Consider the following 26,364-nt stretch of genomic DNA (forward strand, 5'->3'; position numbering starts at 1 on the left):
TATGAGTCTCAGTAAAAGCAGAGATACAACTCACTGGGGGAATAAGTATAGTACTTACCCCTATCGGAGTACCTTGATGTGTCTATATTTACGATATCTTTTACAGGAGATGTTTAATTTCATCATCGAGCACTAACTTGTTCAATTGTTTCTGAAGATTCTCTGAAACCTCCTCCATCGCTTATGCCTTGATAACAATATATAAGATCAGTAAATAATTCAACTCAAATCAATATACTATAAAATATCAAGCAAACAAATGATAAAAGAGGTGCTGGACATATACCTCTAAAGTGTAACCGAGTGAACTCTAATCAATGATAAAAGCCAATACCTCAAAGTTCTCATTGGGACTTATTCTCCACCTTCTCCAACGCTTTAGCTTCAAGGGTTTCTGAGTTCAGTATTATTTGTTTCATTCCTTATCGAAGCATATTGCAGGCATATCTGGAAGCAAGATAAAGAAAAAGAAGCATGTGACTACATTTCAAGAAATATTCATATACAGTACAGTACCCTTTGAGTCTCTTTCACCAAATGTATAGATTATGTTTTCTCCATCTATTATTCTTATTCATGAAGTAGGTAATGAGGACACACACACACACACACGATATTTCTATACACCAAGTAATAAGCCCCACAATCATAATCTAACCACAATCTAGAAAGCATACCTAAAAGGCGGCTACTATGTCAGATCTATTGCGTTGGAAATGCCCAGGCTGCAAGAAAAACATAGAGAAGATAAATTAAACATAATAATAATTTCTAAAAGATAGACAATGTAATAACCCGATTCAACTATGATCTACAATCACTAAACCCCAATCATCATATAAGTACATAGTAAAAAGAAACTGAAATAATTCCAAATTATCTTAGCTCAAAGTCACCAAGTTCATTGATAAAGGAACCAAAGACAAATATCACTTTTCATAATCCTATAACCAAAGTATAGATCCAAAAATACCAAAGAGAATAAATTTTGTTTATAAGCTTGTAATATCCAGATAATATCTACCCCTATCATATGCAAAAATAGTTTGATAAATGTAGGCTGGAGTCGACCATCTCATTTTTTACTCATCCTATCAAAATCAACCTTATTATTTTAAAACATATTGAAAGAGAAAAGGATTGATTACTAACCATAAAACAAAAATCTTTTCAGGAGAAACTGAAAATCCATAACACATGATAATAAAAAGCAAAGGCAAGTATAAAATCGAAATCCAAACTGGACAGGGAGATCCTCCTCCTCAACGTACCTACTCAAATGCAGGTAAAGTATATAACAAAGGATCAAATATGAAAAGGTCACCAGAATATCATTAAATACATGCATAATTAAGGTACAATTTCTCACTTGGAACCAAGCGGAGCAACATTAAGGAAAATGCCATAGGCAGCAGCAGTTGCTTCCATCTCACTGGCAATCTCTATTCTGTTCACCCCATTCATCGTCCAACTCAGTATAGGAGAAGGTGGACAGCCTTGCAGAACTAGAAAAAGCATCCACCAATACCTCCATGGTCCTAGCTAAAACCTCATCTAGCTTCATCTTCAGAAGCTTTCCAATATCAGTGTAACAATTTGAGTGCTCACACGTTCTGGCTCAAAGTACACCAAAAAATTACAGGAACAAACCATCACAACAAAGCACAAAAGCCAAACAGAAACAAGTCAAAACCAAAAACTCTATTCCTAAACTCTAAATCACCTGATAGAGATGAAGAAGGCAGAGATTCGCATCGAGATTGTAGGTTCGTGACGAAACCTAAAAATTGAAAATAGAATTCACTTAATTCAATCAATTAAAACCAATTAATCAATGAATCGAATCAAATAGAAACAAGCCTTGCTCGTAGACGTAGCTCAAATGGATCATCATTTGGGTCGTCCAATCACCACTGTGGTCTCCTCCGCCTCCTCTTTCGAAATTTACGTTGACCTCAAAGTACTTCGACGCTGTGTTCTTAACCAAGTGTAGCAACCCTAAAACAAATAGAGTGAATATCAACTGAAGGACCCAGTTCAGATCCAAGCTCACTCCGGCGACATGCATGTATCGCCTTTCCCAATTTGCTGTCGATTAAACAATAGAAGCTCAAATTAAACCCGAACCTGAGATCTCACCATGTGACATGATTTACCTAAGCGAATGAGGCTGATTGAATTGACAAAGGAGAAAGAGAGCGCAGATGTATTCCGATATAAGATTTTTTGAATTCTAATCTACGGTGAGAGCAGCTGAAGAGCAAGCGGATGAGGTTTTGGTGATAGAGAAGGAAATAAGAGAGAGAGAGAGAGAGAGAGAGAGAGAGAGAGAGAGAGGAAGAAGAATACGAGGAGAACTGTGGAGAAGTGAGTTTGGGATTTTCTTTGTTTTTTTTTTTTTTTTGTTTTAAGAAACTCATACATCATGAGATGATTTTTCCCTTTAGTCGCAATTTGTCTGAAATTATGCGACGACAATACAAATTCCGTTGCAAAAAATTGTAAGCGGTACTACGGAAAGATAACCGTGGCAAATACAATTGCAAATCATGGCTTTCGCGACGGAAAGTCATGTCGTGGCAAATTTTCGAAGCAATTGCAATTGTTTTTAGTAGTGGCATTTTGATTTTGGAATCGAGGGGGAAGGCCAGTAGGATCGGGTTCTGAAGCGGGTGGCCTGCAACCCGATTTGCCCCTTGAATCTGCCCGAATCCAGGTTTGATTTTGGAATGGCAATTGGGGTCGGCGGCGAGATTACGGTGGAGAGGGTTGAGAATTGGTGGAGATTTGCGGCACTGTGTTTGTGGACATTCAGGCTCTGTTTCGAGTTTTTGATGAGGTTGATGGGGCTATGAAACTTGTGGGTTTGAAAGAGAGTGGGTTCTTTCACCTCTTGCCCAGAAGAGAGAGAGAGAGAGAGAGAGAGAGAGAGAGAGAGAGAGAGAGAGAGAGAGAGAGAGAGAGAGAGAGAGAGAGAGAGATCTGGCCCGGGCCAGGGGAGGGCTAGCACTTCCGAGAGCTGAGCGACGGTGACGGGGCCGTAGAAGAGGTACCCAACTTGGATAATTTTGGTTGTAGAGAACAGTGTATGTATGTGTGTGTGTGTGTGTGTGTGTGTGTGAGAGAGAGAGAGAGAGAGAGGACCTTGGTGGTGGTCTGAAGAGAGAGGGGAGGGGAGAAAGAGAGAAGAAAAGACCCGAGGGTGTTTTAGGAAGTATAAAGAGAGAGACATGAAATATTATTTAAAAAATGAAAGGTGGGTGTGGTTTGCAATTTTGGGGGTGAAAATTTCACCCCCCTTGATGAAATTCATTCCCAACTCGGTTTCATGTCTAAGCTTCAGACAATTGATTTTGACCATAATAATTTTACTGGAGAATTCCTTCCTTCCTTTGGGAGTCTTTCTCCTCTTACGCAGCTCAGTGCAACTGTTAACTACTTGGTGGGTATCATCCCTACGTCGTTAGGCTGTTGGAGAGGAAATATCTCACATTGGAAAAGTGACAAATAAAATATAACTTATAAGTGGGTGACTGTTATCCAATTGTACCGAAGCCTTTTGTGATTAAAAACCCAACACCTATTGGGTGATTAAGTTGAGACAGTATCGGTACAACGATGGGCTACGGGCCACTCTTGTCGCTGTTTAACTTGGTATCAGAGCAGGTCCCTCTCTAATTGCGTCTCCAATTATCATGGGCCTGAATTTGGGTTCTTTATATTGCCATCGAAATATTCCGATTGGATTATTACCAAGTGTCCGATATCGGCCTTGGATTGTATTGACCAAGTCTCCGATATGAGGCTTGTGTCCCAATTAGAGCTAGGTTGCACGTGAGGGGGTGTGTTGGAGAGGAAAGATCTCACATTGGAAAAGTGACAAATAAAATATAACTTATAAGTGGATGACTCTTACCTAATTGTACCGAGACCTTTTATGATTAAAAACCCAACACCTATCTGGTGATTAAGTTGGGACAGTATTGGTACAACGGTGGGCCACGAGCCACGCTTGTCGCTGTTTAACATAAGCCAATTGAAAAAATTAACTTTCTTTTCATTGGGTGGTAATATGCTGTCTAGTACCATGCCTCCCTCCATTTTTAACCTATCTGCCATTGTTACTTTTTCCATACTACAAAACCAAATTCAAGGAAATCTTCCCTCAAACTTTAGTAATGCTTTTCCAATCATCAAGGTCTTTAGCATTTCGGGAAACAAATTTACTGGAGGCATTCTTTTGTCAATATCCAATGAGTCTAGTGTCCTTCGAAGTCTCCCGGAACAATCTAACAGGACAAGTGCCCAGTTTGCTATAACTTCATTACCTCATGGTTTTCTTAGTTGCAGATAATCATCTTGGAAGTGATAAAGAAGGTGACTTGAGTTTTGTCTTGGAAATGATCAATGCCACACAGTTAATGTGGGTGTTTTGAGCTTACAACAATTTTGGAGGGACATTTCCCACATCAGTATCTGATCTCTCAACCAATCTTGAACAGCTTTGGGTTCAAGGAAACAACCTACATGGTAGCATCCCAAATGAGTTGGGAAATCTTGTCAACTTGCAATCATTGTGTATGGAGGAAAACTCCTTCAAAGGTAACATCCCCAATAACATTGGGAAGCTTATAAGGCTTGGGGTATTGTTTCTTCATAGCAAAAAACTATCGGGGAGCATTCCATCATCTCTTGGAAATTTAACCATGTTAACCTTTCTTTACTTGCAAGGAAATAATCTTATGGCACCATCCCTTTAAGCCTTGGGCAATGCTAGGGGTTACTTGAATTGGATCTTTCTCAAAATAACATTGATGGCACAATACCCCAACAACTACTTATTGACCTCCCTTTTTTATTTCTTTGAACTTATCGAAAAACCACTTTTATGGTTCTCTCCTATTGGGGATAGGAAATTTGAAGAATCTAGGTGCATTGGATGTTTCAGACAACTTGTTATTCGGAGAACTTCCTACTATCCTCGATAGTTGTAAAAGTTTAGAAGTCTTACACTTGCAAGGTAACTTATTTCACGGGCTTATTCCTTCATCTATGAGTGAATTGAGAAGAATTCAAGATTTACACTTTTCTCCTCGCAACAATTTTTCAGGATATTTCACATTTCCTAGAGGCCCTTAGTAACTTGCAGAATCTGAACCTGTCCTTCAATGATTTTTGGGGAGTAGTACCAATTGGGGGTGTTTTTAAGAATACAAGTTCCATTTCAGTTGTGGGAAACATTGGGCCATGTAGCGTCACTGCTAATCTTTGACTTCCTTTGTGCAAGTCTAAGGAGTCTAAAGGAGGAGGATTCTCTCGTAGAATGAAAATAATGATCTCTTTAGTATCCAGATTTATTCTTTTGGCAATTGCTGTGGTGATCTATATTTATTTTGTTGTTCAAGAAAGAAAATGAAAGAAGGGCTAAATACAAATTACTACCCTGTGGTTTAGGTCCAAAATCAATTCAGTCCCTGAACTTCTAATTTCATCAAAAACACCCCTGCACTTTCAAGTTTGATCTAATAGGTCCAATTTGTTAGTTTTCAAACAATTGAGTTATTTAACTTGTTAATGTGGCTCATATATGGCCTATGTTTTATGATGTGGTGTCGAGGTGGTCTGCATAGTCAATTTAGGAGTGAGTCCTACTAATAAAAATAAATAGTTTTTCAACAATAATCCAACTATAACTTGAACTCATAACAAAATATTAACGAATTGGACCTATTAGATCAAAATTGAAAGTGCAGGGGTGTTTTTGATGAAATTAGAAGTCCAGGGACTGAATTGATTTTGGACCTAAACCACAGGGTACTAACTAGTATTTAGCCCATGAAAGAAATTGAATTGAGCACTTTGGGGAACTCTATGTTGCAAGTTTCATATGCTAGTCTCCTAAACGCTACTGATGGGTTTTCTTCAACTAATTTGATTAGCATTGGCGCTTTTGGGTCTATGTACAAAGGAATTCTTACTGATGATGCACTTACTGTTTCTGTGAAGGTGTTTAACATATTACATCGAGGAGCTTCTAAGAGTTTCATCTTCGAATGTGAGGCATTATTGAGAAACATCAGACATCGAAATGTGGTCAAGATTCTAACTGCAGGCTCAACTATTGATTTCAATGGTAATTAATGATTTTAAGGCTCTAGTTTACGAGTTCATAGACAATGGGAGCTTAAAGGAGTGGTTGCATCCATATACTGGAACCGAAGAGCTAATAGAATCACCCAAAAGTTTAAATCTTTAAAGGTTTGACATCGCCATTGATGTTGCTAGGGCATTGGATTATCTTCACAACCACTGTGAAACACCGATTGTTCATTGTGATCTTAAGCCAAGTAATGTTCTTTTGGACACTGACCTAACTGGAATTGTTTCCAACTTTAGGTTGTCATGGTTTCTCACAAAACGAACCACTAATGTTTATGGAAATCAGTCAAGCTCCATTGAAATTAGAGGATCGGTTAGTTATGCTGCCCCTGGTAATTTTTCTTATATGCTTCAGAATTTTCTCTTTCCTATTTTACTCTTACATATTTCAATTAGAGCTATTTGATTTATGCACAGATGTAGTTACATATTTTTGTGATATATACTTTTGGAATTGTAGATCGAGTATGGTATCGGAAGTGAGGTGTCCACATATGGGTATGGTCTACAGCTTTGGGATTATTCTGTTAGAAATGTTTACTGGGAAGAGACCACTGATCATATGTTCAATGATAGCTTGAATCTTCATAATTATGTGAAGATAGCTCTCCGTAAACTTGTTTTCAAGATTTCATAATCAGTATTAGTTCTACAAGAAGGCACCGCTAATGTCACTGAAGCTCACAGCCAATTAAGTGTGAGAGCACAAAAAATTGAAGAGTGCTTGACTTTGATATTTGGAATTGGAATTGCATGTTCTACCGGCTCCCTAACAAACCAAAAGGATATCAGTGATGTTGCAGCTGTATTGCAGTCCATTAGGGACAAACTTCTTGGCTAAGAAGGTTTAAAGTTATTACTGTTTTGTGAAGGCTTTTAGACAAGTTGACGTATTGTTGTATGCTTCAGATCGATATCTCCTTTGTTTTTCAGTTGTCATATGTTTTCTATGAAGTTTTCTTGCTGATATTACAATGTCTGAAGAAATTACAGGTTATTACGGGAACGTACTACACCTTGTACTTGAACTATCTGATTGATGCCTTGAGCTAATTAAGAAAAGATTTTATTACTGCTACATCTTGTATAAATTTTGGAGGTAATTTTAAAAGCATCTCCTATGGAGATGTCTTTAGGCTTGCGTCAAATTCCAATTTGACATGCGACATGACAACCTTCATTTTTTGTTAATCTTACTCTAATCAATATGTCAAAATTGTATGTTATTTTAATATATTCTATTCTATTTATTTTTGTTTTGCTTATTTTGTTTGGGCTTGTGTAATTAATTTTTATCAAAATAAAATAGCAAACAGATCGCATCCTCCTCAACATTCAAAGGCTTTTATATAAACAGAACTGAAAAGAGAAAATTTGACCGAAGGAAAAACCACAATGCAAAAAGAGGCCTTCTCTTTTCAGTAAATAATGATATAATCATCAAGGGTTAGCATCTCTCATAGGTAGTACAAGCTACGATCTTTGGCATTAACAACTTTTGAAATCTCATATCAGCTGGGTAGCCATTTCGTTACTGCGGCAACCATGGCCTCCTCCTCGAGTTCTCTCGATGGAGAGTGAAACTTAAAAAATATGTTCTTTTTGTTTTTTACAGAAACATAAAATAAATGGTATGTTTTTTACAGAAACATAAAATAAATGATAAATGCTAATGGGGGTTAAAGCCTGTTAACATAATTGACAGGTGTCGAATTTTGATTGAATTGACTTTTTATAATTGCAGATTTAGGAAGAAAGATATGTTCAACTGTTGTATTCTAGACTTCTTGGAGTCCGCAAATTAAGTTGTCAACTCAATTTATGCAAGTCAAGTCTTATTTTAGAATTCCTCTCCTGTTAGTCCTGTATATTTAATTGGCTACAAGTCAAGTCTTCTATGGAAAAGTCAACCTGCAACTGTTAAGCGAACCTTTCTAGCTCCTGTATAATATTTAGTTATATATGAATGCGCGCATCTGATGGAACTAACCAAGTCCACAACCAAAAATATCATCTGTCTTGAACTCACTCTCTCCACCATCCCCATCCGATGGTGCTCTCTTCGTTATTTCTTTGTTTCATAGGAAAGAAGAACAGAACAACAGGAAAAACTATTCTTACTTCTTAAAAGTTTCATATGAAACTCTTTCAAAAGCAACCGATAGTTTCTCTTCTGCAAATTTGGTTGGTGTTGGTAGTTTCGGGTCTGTGTATAAAGCTGTTCTTGTCATGCCATCCCATAAAGCTCAACTTGTTGCTGTGAAGGTGTTTAACATGTTACGCTGGGGAGCTTCTAATAGTTTTATAGCCGAATGTGAGATGTTTAGAAATATCTGGCATCGCAACATCGTTAAGATTGTAACATCATGTTCAAGTGTTGATTTTAGTGGTAATGATTTCAAAGCTCTGGTTTATGAGTTCATGGAGAATGGAAGCTTGGAAGAGTGGTTGCATCCAACATTTGGAACACAAAATCCGGCCAAGAATTTAAATCTTCTTGAGAGGCTAGACATCGCTATTGATGTTGCTTGTGCACTGGATTATCTCCACAATCATTGTAAAACACCGATAGTTCATTGTGATCTCAAGCTGAGCAATGTTCTTTTGGATAACGAGTTGACTGGACATCTTTCTGATTTTGGATTGGCGAGATTTCTCTCGAAAACAAATAACGTTGCTGCAAATCAATCGAGTTCAAGGGGGTCTGTTGGTTATGTTGCGCCAGGTAATTAGTTTTCTTCATATTCTGCACTACTTCCTTTCTCCTTTTGCTTTGGCTGAATTTGCTTTACTGGTAATTAATAATCAACATTGACACTTAATGCATGTTACAATACATGGTCTAATACTATTTGCAATGATCGATAGTGACAAGTTCTAATTTTTGAATGGTAGAGTACAAAAAGGGAAGTGAGGCATCAACATATGGGGATGTCTATAGCTTTGGCATTCTATTGTTAGAGATGTTTACAGGAAAGAAGCCCAGTGACCACATGTTTCGTGACGACTTGAACCTTCATACTTTCGTGAAGATGGCTTACTTTGAGCGAGCTATAGAGATTGCAGATTCAAGACTATTTCTTCAAGAAGACAACCATAATACTACCACCAAGTACTGTGAGAGATTCTCATCGGAAATTGAGGAATGCTTGTGTTGGATATTTGGAATTGGAATTGTGTGTTCTAGCAAGTCTCCAAGAGAGAGAATGGATATGGGTTATGTGGTAACTAAATTGCAATACATTAGAAACATTCTGAACGCACTACATGGTTGTGCAAGGTCGAATTGCAACTGCATGGTTTGTCGACGCAAGATGAACGAACTAGCCGCACGGGCACAAAATCGTCTCAAACTTTTTTTTCTTTGATAATAAGAGGAATAGCATGTTTCATAATTGTATGAGAGTATGATTTCTTCTCTATTCTGTATAGTTGACTTGCGTTAATGTAATTAGGATTTCTTATTGTTACTGGTATCTCTGTGCATGAATACCTCTTAACGGAGAAGAATACATCAAAAAAAAATTAATTAAAAAAAATCAGTAACTCGTTTGATAAATTTTTCAAAACATAATATGTTTTTTTTTATTTGGTCAAAACATAATATGTTGATTTTGTCGTTTCAATGATGTCATGACACCATCAATTACAAGACAAACTCACTACCACAGCGAAGGAAGATCCTTATAGTCAAAATCAAAGCAATATCTTCTCTTTTTGGTGTGACAGGTTGATAGACATTATGTTGTGTTTCTTACTTGTATGCTTGTTTGAATAAACGAGCTTAGAAGACTTAATGAGGGGTGTTAATCACGTCTTTTGTTTTGCTTGGTCAAGAGACATGATCCAAACCGTGGAGTTGATGTAATACGACGTTTTCAGGTCTCTATCAATGATAGTATTCTCTTCATCTAAAAAAAAAAATATATATATATATATATATTTATATATATATATATATATAATTTCAATGCTCTCATCTATCAACTTTATATAATGGACTAAATATTATTTACTTCCTATACTTATAGGGTCTCGACGTTTCAATATCTCGCTTCTCAATTTCAACCGGATACTCCCTAAACGATCTCTAATTTCACACAATTTGTCATTACCGTTAACCTTCAGTCAAAATCAGAGTTAAATCGCTGACGTGGTATATATTTCACGCTAAAAAGTCTATTATACCCTCACTTACTTTTTTTTTTTTTAATCTAGTTTTTTCTACTCTTTTTTTTGGGTGGTTCTATTCATACCTCACAATTTACTCTTTGGACCTCCCATTTTAATTTTTACCATTAAACTTCTTATTTTACCCTTATGTTCATTTTAATTACCTTTTCGATCTTCGTTCTATGACTTCTATCGACCTCCACATGAGTCACCAGCCACCATCCTTATATTACCTTCTCAATTCGATACAGTAGGTGCGAAATGATCAAATGTTGTGTTGAGCAAAAATAGTCCTTGATTAATGCATGGAGGAGTCGATCTGTTCTACTGCAAAAGAAAATATTAATCCACATGAGAAAACCATTTCCTCAAGACTCAAGCTGAAGCTCCGTTCATAATACAAAGTTTCCCTAAGATATGCCAAGCTTTCCGTATTAGATATGTCATAATTACCCAAGATCAATTAAGTCCCACAAGGCCGGAAGCCTAGAACTTCATAGTTTATAAACAAGTCTAAGTCTTCAACAACGAGAAAATAATAAATTTCTATCCATATAGTTTGAAATCTAGAAAAAATTGCATTCGACAACTGATAAACTTCCACCTTCCAATGATAATTTAAGCTTCAATCAGAGAATGGGGAGAGGGAGAGAAGATTGTTGCGCTGCTTCTTCTGTTATAATCTTCATTTTTTTTTTTTTGCTTGAGGGATAAAATGGAGATTAAATTTTTACAAAAATTAAGAGAGGTCTAAAGAGAAAATTTGGAGGTCTGACTAGAATCACTTTTTTTTTTCTTTTTCTTTTTACCTCTTCTTCTATCTCCTCCGCAAAGTAGTTCTCTTCTATTTCATATCTCCCGATCTTTCTCTCTCTTCGATTTCGTACTTCGTACACACAACAATGGGTACCTCACTACCTCCCAATCTCTCTCTCTCTCTCTCTCTCTCTCTCTCTCTCTCTCTCTCTCTCTCTCTCTCTCTCTCTCTCTCTCTCTCTCTCTCTTCGATTTCGTTCATTGTTAACCTATTTTCAATTTTTGATCTTCGTTCTTGTTGTTTGAATCTGTAATAGCCAGAATCAAGGTACACGAGCTCAGGTAGAAGTCAAAGGCTGATCTTTTGGCCAAGTTCAAGGATCTCAAGGCGGAGCTCGCCCTCCTCCGTGTCGCCAAGGTCACCGGTGGAGCACCCAACAGGCTGTCCAAGATGTAAGACCCTAATTCCGTTTGTTTTCGGTTTTGATTTCTATGTTTTTGTGAATTAGGTGGGTTTGATGTGTTTTGCAGTAAGGTGTACAGCGATCTGGCATAAGCAGAAGGCGGAGGTGGAAAAAAAAAAAAAGGTGTTTGGTTCTGGGCTGGGTTTCGGGTAATCGGAGAGATGGAGAAGAAGAGCTGTGGAGATTGTAGCGGAGAAGAAAAGAGTGAGGCGGCTCCGATCAGTGCGTCGGAGGTCTGGGTTGAAATCTAGGTGAAGAATCAAGCCTAGAAGAATAGGGATTCATGAATCCAATGAATTGGCAATTTTGGGTTCGTGTAAATTGTACTTATGGTGCTGTAGTTCTCGTTGTTTCTGTTGTTAATCGGCCTTGATTATGGAAATCGAAGACCTGAATTATAGAGGAAAGTCTGTAAGGGATGAGGGCAATGAGAGAGATATGAAGCAACCCAGATAAGAAAACTAGCGGCTTCTAATTCAAAGACATAGTGGTGAGTCGCTCAACTCAGTTCAATCTTAGTCCCCCTTTTTTTTTTTTCTTCACCTTGCGATATATTTAGTTTAATGTTTGAGGAGTAGTATAATTTGTTGGATTACTTATGGATTGGAATTCTCGTTGCAACTCTGAATTGACTCTGGCAATTTGTGATTCTGAGATTGAGCTGGTACTAAGAGTAATCGTGAACCTAAATGATCGATATTTATTAATTTAGATCTTGTCTCTGGAAATTTGGTGCATTTGTTAAGAGTTTAATTTTGCAAGAACCCGAAGAGCTAGAAATCATTCATCAGTTTGTTTCAATCTTCAAAGAAAGCAAGGAACCAAGATAGTTGTTTTGAGAGTTCAACGAGAGGAGGGGAGATACGTGGAAGAAGAAGAGCTAAAAATAAAAAATAAAAAAATTAATTAAACAAAAAAAAAAAAGTAAGTGAGGGTATAAGAGGCATTTCAGTGTGTGTGGAATGCCACGTCATCGATTTAACTCTGATATCGACAGAAAGTTAACAGTAAAGGACGGATTGTGTGAAATTAGAGACTTTAGGGAGTATGCGGGTGAAATTGAAAAACGAGGGACTGAAACATCGATACCCTATAAGTATAGGGAGTAAACAGTATTTAGTCCTTATATGTGGATCGGGTCAAAATTGTAAGGACAAATTTCGGTTTACTACCCTATGGTTTACACTCAACATCATATTAGTCTTTCCCTTTTAATTTGATCTGCAACACCCATATACTTTTAATTTCAATCAGCTGTGTCCAAATTTTTTTGAGGCATCCAAATCGGACATAAAATGGTGATCTGGCAGCGATCAATTGATTCAGTGGAATCACTGTAAGGGCTAAATTTGACATTTCACTCAATTTTTCTTCCAAAACTCACGAACAACCTAACCCAGTTGAAGGAAGAGGCATTTTGCAGAACTCATAACAGCCAAAATGAACACACTCTAAAACTTGGAATAACCCATTATCCATTATTCAGTAATTCAAAACAGACTATTGGGTATCCAAAGCCCCTAATTTTTGATTAACCTAGAGTCATCTCCACGCCTTCCATCACCGAAAACATGGTCCTCGCCGAAACCTCCAACTCCCTCGCCACTAGCTCATGCGGCGGCGGCAGCTCCTCATCCCCGTCGTCGTCGTCATCGTTATCGACCACGTCAGCAAGGTGCCCGTGGTTTTTGCACCGCTCTTTCATCATCGCCTTGGACATCACATTCATCGACGCTGAGTACTGCTGAAACCTTCTGAAAGGCACCGACTGGGTCTCACTGCTACCATCGGAGGTTTCACTCAGCAGAGACAGCCTTGGAATCGAAGGGATGGGTTTGGAGGAGGAGGAGAGGGAGGGAAAGGAAGAAGCTTTTCTTCTCCAAAAGCTCGATTTGAGATTGTGAGTGTTGAAAGAGATCTTTCTCTCTATACACAATTGTATCGCTCTGCAGATTGGAGGCTTTTCTCTATTGGCTCCGTAGGTATGTAAGTGTAGCTCTTTCTCTCTGTCTCTATCTTGCTCTCTTTCTTAATTCAATTTTGAGCTTTTTGGTTCCGGGGTTTGGGATTTTGGGGATTGGATTTTACTCCAGTATTGGCACATTTGTTTCAGAATTTTGTTGTTTGTTTTTCTTGTCTTCTTATGAATACAGGATTTTGTTTTGGTTTGTGTTTTGGAATTGAAAGCAACAGTCTTGAGTAGAATTTGGTTTGGGGTTTGGTTGAAGTTCACAAGCTCGCCGCCAAGCTTAATCTCAGAAATCTACAACCGGTGTGCTGACTAACCGCTTGGCCATCGTGGTTTTAAAAACCCAGAAAGAGCTTGCAGAGACGACATGTTGAATGGTTAGTTTAGCTTGTGGAGTGAAATGTCAAATTTAGCCCTATGGTGGGCCCACTGAATCAGTTGATCGCTGTCAGATCACCACTTAAGGTTCAATTTAGATGCCTTAAAAAAATGGAGAAACTACACCCACCTCCTTGACCAAACTCTAAAACACAAAAAACTCCACTACATTTGTTTTTAGACACTTAAGGACATTTTGTCTTTAGCAAGTTTCACTTTCTCTTCAAGTTTTTATCTTCCTTTCAGTAAAAAGAAAATTGACGGAGCGTAGTGGGCCCATGCTTTTGAATTTGTTTGTTTAACCATATTGCAGGTATAAATCCATCCTCTATACTCGAAGGTAAACGGTTATTTTTACTATTCATAATTTCGATTGTTGATAGACTTGAGTTGATAGCTATCTGCAAAATTACTACTAAGGAACTGCAAAAGGAGAGAGAGAAATTGAGAAAATTAAAAATCTATAGAGATAATCTTAGTAGAGATTCTCCCAATTACTGGGATATTATCTATAGACTACAGACTAGAATCTATAGAATAGAAGAGGAGATAGATAATCTCTTAGAAGTTCTGGAAGAGGAACAAAAACCTCTTGATTATTTGAGCATTGGTTAGATCCGCACATCACTGGTATCAGAGCTTGTAAATAGCTCAAGGAGAACCCCTCCTAAATGGGGACAATGTCAGAATTGTTATTAGAGAAAATAAATTCTCTACTGAAATCTTCTGATGAGAAATATCAGAAGCTGTTACTAGAAGTATCTAGATGTCAGTCGACTCTAGAAAAATTACCAGCTATAATCCACCAATTAGAAAGATTGGAAAACAAACTGGATTATATCAAGGATCTTCCAAAAACGGAAGAAGAAAAACTAACAAGTGTTAGTAGAAAAATCAAAGAACAGCAAAAAATGCTAGATTCTATACTGAAGGACAAGAAAGTGCCTACAGTAAAAAAGAAGACTAATGGATTCAAACCATTAGAAAAACCAGACACAAATCGTGTTCCAAACATGATTTTTCTGGAACCATCTACTAGTCAGACTAGTATCCGGTATGAAAACCCGGAAAAAAGAGAAATGAAGATGTTAAGCATCTTTGGAAAAAAGAAAGGAGTACAGCTCCTTAATGCTGAAGAGTTCGAATTCAACGAAATTGAACAAGAGGTAAAAAACTCCTCCATTCCAAAATTAGATTTCAAACAAATCTACAGAAAAGGAAAGTTTGATTTGATGGATAGCCATCATTTTAAACTACTAGAGATTACAACTCCAGCAACAGCGGGTGGAGAGACTGATCTTCTACTAATCACTCCAGCAGAAGTAGCCAGAGCTCAAGCAAAGAAGTATCAATTTATGCATATTGGAGCAGTCCAAGTAGGCATAAATCTGCTTGCACGCGAAGGCATAAACTGTTCGGTCCTATGTGTTCTACAGGACAACAGGTTAACAGACTTCCAAGCTAGTCTGTTTGGGACACTTGAAGCATCCTTGTGCGATCAGATAGCATATTTCAACTGCTTCCCCAACTTCACCACCAGCCTGAAAGATGCAGCTCACTGTCTCCGACTGAGAGTCAAGACAGATGGCGTATCCATGAAAGAAGATATGCAAGAACTTGCAATAGTATATAGAATATACTATAAATTGATGAGTACTACAGTAGCCCCTAAGACAAGGATAACGAATATCCCAGGTCTTACTACTGGATTCCTCACCAATCAGAAGAACCATTCACAACAGATCCACAAGGTTACTTGGAATGAAGTGACTTTTCCTCTTGAATGGAAATTATCCGGTCCAAAAAAGCAGCCAGAAAGAGCAAAAGCAAAGATCTACGAGAGTAGAAAGACTGGAGAAATTAGTCTTAATTTTGACAGTCACAGAAAAAGTGATGTCTGTCCTGAGAACCTCAGGATAAACAAGAATAATCTTCTGAGAAGAAGCTACAGCACTAGGGAAGCTAGTGTTAGTGGTATAAAACCCACTATTGAAGAACCAATTTCTGAAGAAGAATTGGAGGCTGATCTGAACAGACCAATCAATATGTTCAGAGCTGAGAGGCTCTATGAACTCTATAAAGAAGCTGAGAATTGTGAAAATTCTGAACGATTAGAAAAACTAATCGAGGAAATGAAAGAATTCAAAATCAGAAAGACGAGAAAAGTCTTTCCTTATCAGGATATTGAAATGGAAGAAGGAGAAAGCTCCAGAACTTTCATTAGCAGAGAAAAAGGGAAGGTAAAACTCCCATTACAGAAAGCCCCCACGGGTAAAAAAGGAGAAAGAAATTCCCAAAGATTTGTCCCAGAGGACAATCTGCCTAGAGTTCCTATCACTAACTACGGCATCTGGTTAAATCTAGATAAGAGTCTAGATAAAAGAAAAACCATTGACCAATGGGTAGATAGCCTGATGATGGCTTCTGCACTTACCCTTGGCAAATTTGAAGCACCAGACCTGCAGGTGTACTATGAAACTACTCTCACTGGAGTAGCAAAAAAGTATTACCTATCCTTCAAAGAAACTGCCAGAGGAAGAGACTGGCTTGAAGAAATCAAAAATTCAAAATCTCCGTATGATTTTGCAGTACCACTGTACGATCAGTTCTGTGGAGATCTTTCAAATCTGAGTGAAAAAGCCAAAGAAACGGCAAAATCGAATATCTATGCTCTCAAGATCTGTGACATGAGATATTTCGAAGAATACCTTAATGAGTTTCAGGAATATTACTGTACAATTGGTGAACTAGAAAATACTGATCTAGTTAATCTGTTGCACAGGAAACTCCCTGAACCATGGAGAACAGCTGTGAGAGAAAGCATAGCTGAAAAACCAATTGAAAGATTTTCAGTTGGAGGAATTGCCGACAGAATCCGGCAATTACTGAAGGAGCAATGCAAAGCCAATCTTAGAGCTAAGATGGCCAAGAAACAACTCAAAGGAGTTGAAAATTTCTGTTATGGAATACTGGATATGCCCACAAACTGGGGATGTCATGAATCCAAATTCCACAGAAAAAAGAAAAAAGAAAAATATTACTCTAAAAAATTCAAAAAGAGTAATCAGAAAAGAGATTGGAAATTCAATAAGAGTTCCAATTACAAGAAACAAAAGGATGAAGATCCTAAAAAGAAATTCTTCAAGAAAAAGAAGAATACTAATACTCATCAGCATAAACAACCAAGCAAGAAAGCTTGCAGATGTTGGTTATGTAAAGCTGAAGGGCACTATGCCAATGAATGCCCTGAAAAGGGTAAAAGATCTACTAAAGCTCTCTTCGAAGAATATGAGCAAATAGTAGAGGTAGCAAACATGAAAGGCTACGAAATAGCCTATTCTGATGATGAAGATGATGACAGGTCAGTCTACTCTGCCTGGTCTGAAGAAGAAATTTCATCAGATGAGTCTGAGATCGATTCTGAAGTAGAGTACTTCGAATCCAGACAAATGAATGTTTTGAGAATCAAAAATTGGGAAGAAAGCAAGACAGAATCCTTCATGTCTTCTTATCAGGTGAACCCGGGTACATTCGTTTGTGACTACTGCTTATGTCATGAAAAGAATGGTCTCCCTATGTTTTGTGAAGAGTCTAAGAAGACTTATCATAAAGAATGCTTCATAGCTGAAGCAAGAAGAAAAACCAAAAATGGTCTTGTCAGCCAGTTGGTTGAGCAAGAATATGAAGAATATTTCGCTGAACAAAAGGCGAAAGAAGTGGAAACTCTGTTCCAGGAAACCATGGAACCATCTTCCTCGAAAAAGGAAGAAATCATCGATGAAGAAAAAATCAATGAAGATATTGAACTGGTTGAAATACCAGAAAATAGAGAACTGGTGAAACCACCAGAAACTGTTCATCTCTTAGAACGACAAGAGGCTACTGAAACATGGGATCTACTTGGCCAACCATCAGGCAAGTTTGATTATAAAGTCAGATATGACCCTCCGTCATGGTTCAGTGACCCAGACATCAAAGAGATAATTCCTACAAACTGGGATGATACAAAACCTTCTAGTTCTGATAAATCACCTCATCCAGAAAAAGTTCCAAAAGAAGAATGCAAACCATTCATTCCTAAGGAACAAGCTCAGGAAAATGAGCTTCATCAATCGAAAGTCGTCTCTACAAGTAGATACAGCAACTACATAGAGATTGGACTCAAATTCCCTGATTACAGAAAATATCATCTACATGCCTTTGTAGATAATGGATCAGGTTTTACAGTTGCAAAAAGATTTGCAATTCCAGATGAACTCTGGAGAGAAGATAAGAAAAAGTCTGCTACTGGTGTTACATTTGATGGAAGCCATCTCACCATGAAAAAAGTAGCAAAAAATGTTCATATCACCATTGGTGGAGGAACATTTATCATCCAGAATGTTTGGCAATCTGAAGGCCAAGGATCTGATTTCTTGTTGGGAAATGATTTTATTCTCCAACAACGATTCATTCAGGATGAAGAAGCGATAGGCTTCAGGAAAGGAGAACGGGTGTTCTGGGCAGACCGCCTCACACAAGCCAGAACTGTGGTCGGTCCCGGTTTTACTACTCAGTATCAGAGATCGCAACAGAATAGTGGTGATCTTACCCCCTACAAACCAAAATTCGAACCCATACTCCAAATCAAGCAACAAGAAGAATTACTTGTTGAAGAATCTTCTGAAGAAGAAGAAGAAACTAGTGAAGATGAAGAAGCTAGTTTCATCCATGAGCATAACCTCAAACACTTTCAGAACAAGCTTGAGTCTCAGCAAATTCCCACTCTTGAAAAAATCAAGAAAACACTAGAGCAAAATGTGGATACAAATCCTCAGAAGTTTTGGGAAAAAGACCCAGTGGTCTGTGAATTGAAATTGCATGACATGAATGCTATCTGCCATGTCAAAGCCATTCCTCATTACAAAGAGGAAGATCAAAAAGAATTCAGAAAAGATATTGAAGATCTCCTGAACAAGAGATTAATTCAACCTTCCACTAGCCCTCATCATGCTCCAGCATTCTACGTGAGAAATCATGCAGAAAACCTACGAGGAAAAGCTAGAATGGTTATTGACTACAGAGATGTCAATAAAAAGACTGTCAAAGACGGTTATCAAATTGCTCAAGTAAGAGTATTGATTAACCAGCTCAGAGGAGCCAAAGTCTTTTCGAAGTTCGATGCAAAGTCGGGTTTCTGGCAAGTCAAGATGCATCCTGAGAGCATACCTCTCACTGCATTTGGAACACCACAAGGCCATTACGAATGGCTAGTAATGCCTTTTGGTCTAAAGCAAGCTCCCTCAATCTTCCAAAGAAAGATGGACAACATCTTCAAGCATGTGGCAGAGTTCTGCGTCGTTTACATAGATGACATCCTAGTCTTCTCCAAAACCAAAGAAGAACACATGAAACACCTCCATGAGGTAGTAAAGCTGATAGTTCAACATGGAATCATCCTAGGTGAAAAGAAAATCTTCTTTATCCTTGATGAAGTTGATTTCCTAGGAATAAACATCAAAAATGGAGTAATAAAACTCCAACCTCATATTCTTGAAAAGATCTGGAAGTTCCCAGACAAAATTCCTGATGCTAAGAGTCTAGAGAGATTCCTTGGTGTCATAAATTATGGGAGAGATTTCATCCCAAAAATCTCAGGGTTAACAGCGATGTTATCTCCTAAGACAAGTTCCAAAAGAAAATGGAACTTCACAGAAGACGATGAAAAAATCGTGAAGCAGATAAAAAATCTCTGCAAGAACCTCCCTCCTCTGCAACAACCAGAAGAGAATGATGAAATTATCCTCCAGACAGATGCGAGCGATAATTATTGGTCCGGTGTGGTTCTGGCAAAGACGCCTGGAACTAACATTGAAAAGATCTGTAAATTTTGTAGTGGCAAGTTCAGCCCTGCAGAACTAAATTATCCCACAGGGGAAAAAGAAATTTTGGCTGTCAAGAAAACGATTTTAAATTCTCCAGCTTTTCTTGGAAAACCCTTTACTGTCCGCACCGATTGTGCCAGAGTAAAGAATTTCAAAAATTTCAAACTTGATAAAGCTGCTGATAGAGGAAGATTAGCAAACTGGCAATTATTTCTTAACCAATATGATTATAATGTTGAATTAATTGCAGGAAACAAGAATTATCTTCCAGACGCATTGACCAGGGAAATGGCAATGTTCAGCCAGAGAGAAGACGACGAAGGTCGTAATCCCAGAAGCAGAAGGACTGGGAAAGAACATGAGCTTCAAGAAGATCCTATGGAAACCAAAGAAAAGGTTCTTAAAAGGTTTCTGCTAAGTCCTAAAGGACTAGCCTCAACTGATCAATCCCAGGGTAAAGGATTGGCTAGCCCGTCTCAAACGGCAGACGGTAAAGGCTCATCAAGACCGTTGATGGCTGCTGCTTTGCCAAAAAGCAGACCAACTCCAACTGGAGTCATAAATGTTTTTAATTATGAATTAAGAACTTTTGACACTCCTGTGTTCAGAACTGGCAGGAGACTAGCTTATCACCAGAAGGCAATCCTGGATAATCTCTTATTTGCTTTTCAAGAAAGAAGCAGTGGTCTAATGTTCCCGGCACTCTTTGCACTAGCTGAAGAACTATATGAGAACGCCAGACCACAATTTGAAGAAAGTCATATACAGCAGAGTGCTGTAAGAAAAGAAAAAATTCTCTTCCTTGAAAGTCCAGAAAGTGCTAGAGTTCCTGTCATGGCACTTAATGAATCAGACTGGCATGAATTCCATAGTCTGATAGGAAGACATAATCCAGAAGACCTAGTTCCTCCAACTCTCTTTATTGTTTCAGGTCCTTATGTTGGAAGATACCTGGTTAATGTTCAGAGTGAACATCCTCAAAAACACAAGCTCTGGCTTGTTGAAAATGGTTTTGTCCATAATCTGTGGACTAAAACAAATGATGATCTAAAAGGTTTGCCGCCTATCATTGTCAATACAGTCAAAAATGTAAGAAAAAATGACTGTATGCTTCGACTGAAGTTCAGATCCACTCCTCCAGAATGGATCCAGAAGGCAAACGGTGAAGTTGAATATATTCCTCCTTATCATTATGTAAGAATTATTCAAAGGAAATATCTTCAACCAGCCTGTGTAGGGTACAATGGCCAACCAAACTCAAGCATCCCGTGGATGAAAGCCATGACTCTAGAATATATCAAAAAGATCATCTCTGAGGATACCTACAATACCTTCCTGGCAGCAGGAGAGAAAATTATCATCACTGCTTACGATCATCCTGACGTAGTCAGCAGTGACTTGTTCCTATCTCTTACCAGAAAAGAGATAGATTCGACACTGGCATGCTTACGATGGGTGGAAAAACTTGAAACTGACAACCACTACAAGATGTATGTTGATACAGATGTCGAAGACAATGCAACAACAGTAAGGATGGCCCAGGCAGATAACGACTCGTTTGTCCTTGGTCACAATTCAGAAACCGACGAGAACATGTGAAGCAGCAGGTGTAGAAAACACCGAAAGTCCTTTTGGATTTTTCCTAAAAGTGACTTTTGCTTTTCAAAAAGCAGGTGAAAAACATTTCACCTAAAAGGAATCTGCTTTTTCCCCGGCCGACCTCCACCAGCAGGAGCACTAAGAAAAGCAGGAAATCACAGAGTCGTTCTGTACATTTTGTTGTTTTGAATTGTAATTTGAGTTCCGCTCCCTATATAAGGAGCTTTAGCTTCCCTTAGAAGGCATTCGAAGTAGAAAACATCAGTCTAATATTCGAAAATTGAGCAGAATCAGATTCTCTCAAAAATAAGGAAGCCATAGTAGCAGCAGTAGCAGGTTTTATATAAATCTCTTTATGCAAGTGTGCCTCTGATTCCAAGTAAGTATTTGTAATCAAGTTATGAGTAGCTAAGCAGCTTCTAGCTGTTTGCCCAAGAGTGAGGCTCTGGGTTCTGTATCTGTATTTATGTTTGAATAAATAAATTCAGTTTGTGCTCAGTACCCCGTCACAAAAATATTTTGCTGTTTCTGCATTTATGTTTTGGTAACAGTAGCAGTTAGTAAGCAGTAGCAAGCTTTCTATTTTATTTTAAAAGCTGACTCTTATCATACTAAGGCAGCAGTGATTCCGCCCTGATAGTAGCCGCTTAGACAGGAAGTCGTTAGGCGAAGTTGTGGCATGTTGAAGGCTAGTCCTTAGGCTGATACTGTGTTTAGTCTGGAAAAGTAAAATATAAGCTGATACTGTGTAAAGAACAAAAAAAAAAGGTAAAAGGAGAATAGTGTGTGTCCTTAATTGTATAAGGGAAAAGGTTGTGGACTTTGTTGTCAAAAAATCTATTGTCTGGTAGTGCTTTGTAGTTAACCCTAAAAAAATTTGGTATGGTTGATTGAAATTGAGAGCATAGAGGTGTTGCTGCTCAAATTAAAAAGGGACGGACTAACATTTGTTAAGTGTAAACCACAGGGTGATAAATTAAAATTTTTCTAAATTGTAATACCTCACCTCAATTTCATTAAGGTTTAACATCACAATTAAAAGAGAGATATATAAAAAATATGAGTGCCTACATTTTATTATTTCAATAAAAGGAATTAAGTGGAGAAATAAAAATTTAGCACTGAACCAATAAATTTATCGCAATTAGCAGCTGAAGCTACTGCTTTGTAAACCTTTGCTAAAGTTTCAATAAATTTCTGACTTCTTTTCCTTCAAAAAAAAATTGATGAACTACTTTATTTTGGTTTATAAAGATTCTCTATTATAAGTGCGAAAAAAAAAAAAAAGTAGTTCATCAATTCAATTCAATGCTAAATTTTTATTTCTCCATTTAATTTTTCGTACTAAACTAATTAAATGTAGGCATAATTTTGCAAAAAAAAAAAAGGTTATTATCACAAATGGTACCTAAACTTATCATCTATTTTATCGATGGTACCTGAACTTCAATTTTGATACAATCAGTACCTGAACTTTTTCGATTTCATTTTAAATGGTACCTAACGCCACATTCGATCACTATTCCGGCCAAAAAAGCCAAATCTAAAAAAACAAAAAAACAAAAAAACAAGTTCAAGGCAAGTCTATTACCAAAAAATCATCACTATATATGATCGCAACCCTCGAAATCATCAAAAATCATCACTATGATCGCCTCCCATGCCGTTTTTAGTCGTAATAGAGATCGGAGGTGGCTCTAGGTACCATTTAAAATGAAATCGAAAAGTTCGGGTACTGGTTGTGATCAAAATTGAAGTTTAGGTACCATCGATAAGATTGAGGTATAGTTCAGGTACCATTTGTGATAATAACCCTTTAAAAAATGATTATCTTCCACTAAGCAAGAGAAGAGTCAACTTGAATCAATCTAAGACCATCAACCATTCACAACTGCAATCAAATTCCACAACAACTTCAGTAATGCTTGAGCTCTTTTATCTGCAAAAGTTAAGATTCCTCCGTGCAAAAATTTCTGCAGGACGTACATGAAAATCTCTGGATCTATCAATGTAAATGTACATTATAATATGAAGAGATTGTAATTTGCCGTTTGCATAAATTAGCACATTCGCAACTGAATAGGGAACAACAACGGCAAGAACAGAGGGTCAGAAGCTACTTCAACTTTGTGCTTAAGTCAGAAAGCTGAAGAATCTGAATCCTGGAGATTCTAGCAGCTTCGTCTCTCTCTTCCTCTGTATTGTACCCCCAATCCCCTAATACAATTAAACCAGAATCAGCTATCATAGGCGAATAAAGCATAAACAACAATTGATGACAGATAAGTGAGAGTAAATGTGTGATAACACAGGGTAGAAAGAAGTGTGCCTAGATACAAGCTCCAACCATCCAATTCAGGTTCTTTGATAACATTCTTTAGGGTTGCCAGTCTATCTTCCACAAAGCTGACCAAAGTTGAATATTATTGATCTCATTCGAAGGTACTAGGTTATAGTAATAAGCATTAACCAGCATAGAATGCAGAATGTCAGGTCTCAAAACACTCTATCGCGGTCACAATCATATTAGAACATGCTCTGTTATGTTAAATATTTAGCAGAAAATTACGTACGGCAGTTTCAGCCCTTGATGTTCTGGTTTCTTCTGAAGCATCTTCAATACTTCTACCTTAGGACTGGAAGAGGAGTTTCATATTACATGCACACATACTAGAGAGACAGTAAAGTTTCATGGTATGGCCACAGGTTAAGTGCCAAAATACCAATAACAGACTAATATCAAATTAATACCATACTCAGAACCAAGACCAAAGATTCTTTCAGGTGGTATTGTAACTCCTGCAAGTTCTCGCAGTACTAAAGCGTCAGCAAATCGGCCCTGCAATAGGTATAAGAACAGAAAATAAGGGGATGGGAAGATGATAAAGGCAAACTGCGTACTGTACCAGAAAGTCCGCTAACTGCTGGTTTAATATAAAATCTGTGAATAAAGAATTGAGGGTCCAGAAAAAACAGAAACTCTAAAAAAAAGTGCTTGCCTCAGGTTCATACGTGCTTTGTGGTGACTATATATATTGTCGAGCTTGCAAATCTTAGAGCATCAGATACACCTGTATATAATCTGCACGCAAACTGCCTTCTACTCAGTTATGCATAGGGCTCTACCAGCAACTTTGAGAATACAGTAAAACTATGCTAGACAAGAATCCATTTAACCCAAATTTTGAAATCATACAACAGAAACGAATGCTATTTTCTTTGCTTCAGATTTTGACCATGCAATCTCAAGCAAAGACACATCAAACACATATATATACACGATCACTTTGCAAAATATCCGAATTGGGTACCTAGTTGCACCAATCCAAGTATTCAAGTCCTGATCCATCCACTCATCCCTGAACTTTCCAAACAGATTTACCAGAAGATCCCTTTCCTCACCCCATTCCTCCATAATCACAGGCTTCAATGCTTATCCCCTTAACTGTAAGCCCTTCTGCAACTGAGGACTTTCTTATAGAAGGAATTCTCATCTCCAGAAGTAACCTCACAAGTAAAAGATTCTCATACCCAGTTTCCACCACAGGTCTCACGAATATTCTTCACTATCAATCACTCAATTCCTAATATACAAAATGGTTTCGAGACATTTTTTTTGTACAATTCCATTTACTTATTTACTCATTCATTCATGACATTTTTTTTTTTGGTTATTATCACAAATGGTACCTGAACTATACCTCAATCTTATCGATGGTACCTGAACTTCAATTTTGATCACAACCAGTACCCGAACTTTTCGATTTCATTTTAAATGGTACCTAGAGCCATCTTCGATCACTATTACGACTAAAAACGGCATGGGAGGCGATCATAGTGATGATTTTTGATGATTTCGAGGGTTGCGATCATATATAGTGATGATTTTTTGGTAATAGACTTGCCTTGAACTTGTTTTTTTGTTTTTTATTTTTTTAGATTTGGCTTTTTTGGCCGGAATAGTGATCGAATGTGGCGTTAGGTACCATTTAAAATGAAATCGAAAAGTTCAGGTACTGATTGTGATCAAAATTGAAGTTCAGGTACCATCGATAAAATAGATGATAAGTTCAGATACCATTTGTGATAATAATCCTTTTTTAAAATTCCCTTAACCTACACTGCCTATGTCCTTCAAAAGCTTAGCAGAAAATCAACCTAAATTTGATACTACTAGGGGGGGCGCAATTTTTTATTAGAGGGTTTCCTTGAAAGAACAAACTTTTAAAAATTTTACGGTAATAGTCGATATTCTAATTATTCTTGTATTTGAATAAGAAGAAACGTCAATCTGATCCATTGAGAAGTCTACCTAAATATTACCATGAGAAGTTCACTGTGGCCTGGTAGATAGAAAAGGGAGAGTATCCTCTCCTGAGCAAAGTTTTCACCTGAGCTTCCTGACCTTTTAATCAGATGAAGACACGTGTTATTGTTTAATCCAAAGGTCTACAATTACTCTGCCACTCCTACCACTCCTCACGTGTCCTTTTCCTCTGCAACTTTCTTTTCTTTCCCTTCCTCTCTCCTGTTCTTCTTTTCCTTCTGTTCTCTGCTCTCACCACCATCAGTGATTGACCCAGACAAGCACTAAATCAATCCAAAATGCTAACCCCAAATTCGAGGGATGAAGAACAAGCCCAGAAAAACAGGATAAAATCAACCAAAAATAATCAAACAAATTGAAGGATCTTGAATCTTAGACTGAAAATCTTACCTGGTGAGAGAAGCTTCAAAGAAGATCTTCTCGCAAATAAAACTGGGTCAAAATCATCGCAGAGCAAGACACAACGACCATCACGGCATCACCAAATCCTGAGAAGAAAGCTCGATACCTACTCCAGTGAGTCCATTCGTTGGGAATTAGCTGATGCATCTTCAGATTGAGATATATAAAATGTTCTCGTGTAGAGCAATTGCAAAAATTCTTTTACCCAATGAACTCTTTGATTTTTTTTTTTTGGGTGAAGTTGAAATCTTAAATTAGGAACTAAAAACATCT

General features: G+C 37.6%; 1 protein-coding gene, 1 long non-coding RNA gene and 2 pseudogenes across 2 annotated transcripts; 2 read left to right on the forward strand and 2 right to left on the reverse strand.

Moving 5' to 3' along the window:
* Nucleotides 1-1,474: 1,474 nt before the first annotated feature.
* On the reverse strand, nucleotides 1,475-2,252 carry LOC112189274. The gene is made up of 3 exons (XR_002931808.2): nucleotides 2,157-2,252; nucleotides 1,724-1,998; nucleotides 1,475-1,613 (listed from the first exon to the last, which is right to left on the reverse strand). It is a non-coding gene; the product is annotated as an uncharacterized LOC112189274 (long non-coding RNA).
* A 3,583-nt stretch (nucleotides 2,253-5,835) lies between these two features.
* LOC112168717 lies at nucleotides 5,836-6,796 on the forward strand (annotated as a pseudogene).
* A 908-nt stretch (nucleotides 6,797-7,704) lies between these two features.
* Nucleotides 7,705-9,527, forward strand: LOC112168723 (probable LRR receptor-like serine/threonine-protein kinase At3g47570). The gene is made up of 3 exons (XM_040507199.1): nucleotides 7,705-7,736; nucleotides 8,154-8,884; nucleotides 9,055-9,527. Exons 1-3 carry the CDS (start codon nucleotides 7,705-7,707, stop codon nucleotides 9,525-9,527), a joined length of 1,236 nt encoding a protein of 411 aa, XP_040363133.1.
* Nucleotides 9,528-23,333: 13,806 nt separating this feature from the next.
* LOC112168734 lies at nucleotides 23,334-25,185 on the reverse strand (annotated as a pseudogene).
* Between the last annotated feature and the right edge of the window lie 1,179 nt (nucleotides 25,186-26,364).

The sequence above is a fragment of the Rosa chinensis genome, chromosome 1 (assembly GCF_002994745.2).
Source record: "Rosa chinensis cultivar Old Blush chromosome 1, RchiOBHm-V2, whole genome shotgun sequence".
NCBI classification, from domain to species: Eukaryota; Viridiplantae; Streptophyta; class Magnoliopsida; order Rosales; family Rosaceae; genus Rosa; species Rosa chinensis.

Excerpts from the sequence above, each read along its gene's own strand:
- LOC112168723 (XM_040507199.1), top strand. The coding sequence starts at position 7,705 with ATGGCCTCCTCCTCGAGTTCTCTCGATGGAGA. Across the intron at positions 7,737-8,153 it reads TCGAGTTCTCTCGATGGAGA|TCCACAACCAAAAATATCAT; the intron begins GTGAAACTTAAA and ends GAACTAACCAAG. Across the intron at positions 8,885-9,054 it reads TGTTGGTTATGTTGCGCCAG|AGTACAAAAAGGGAAGTGAG; the intron begins GTAATTAGTTTT and ends TTTGAATGGTAG.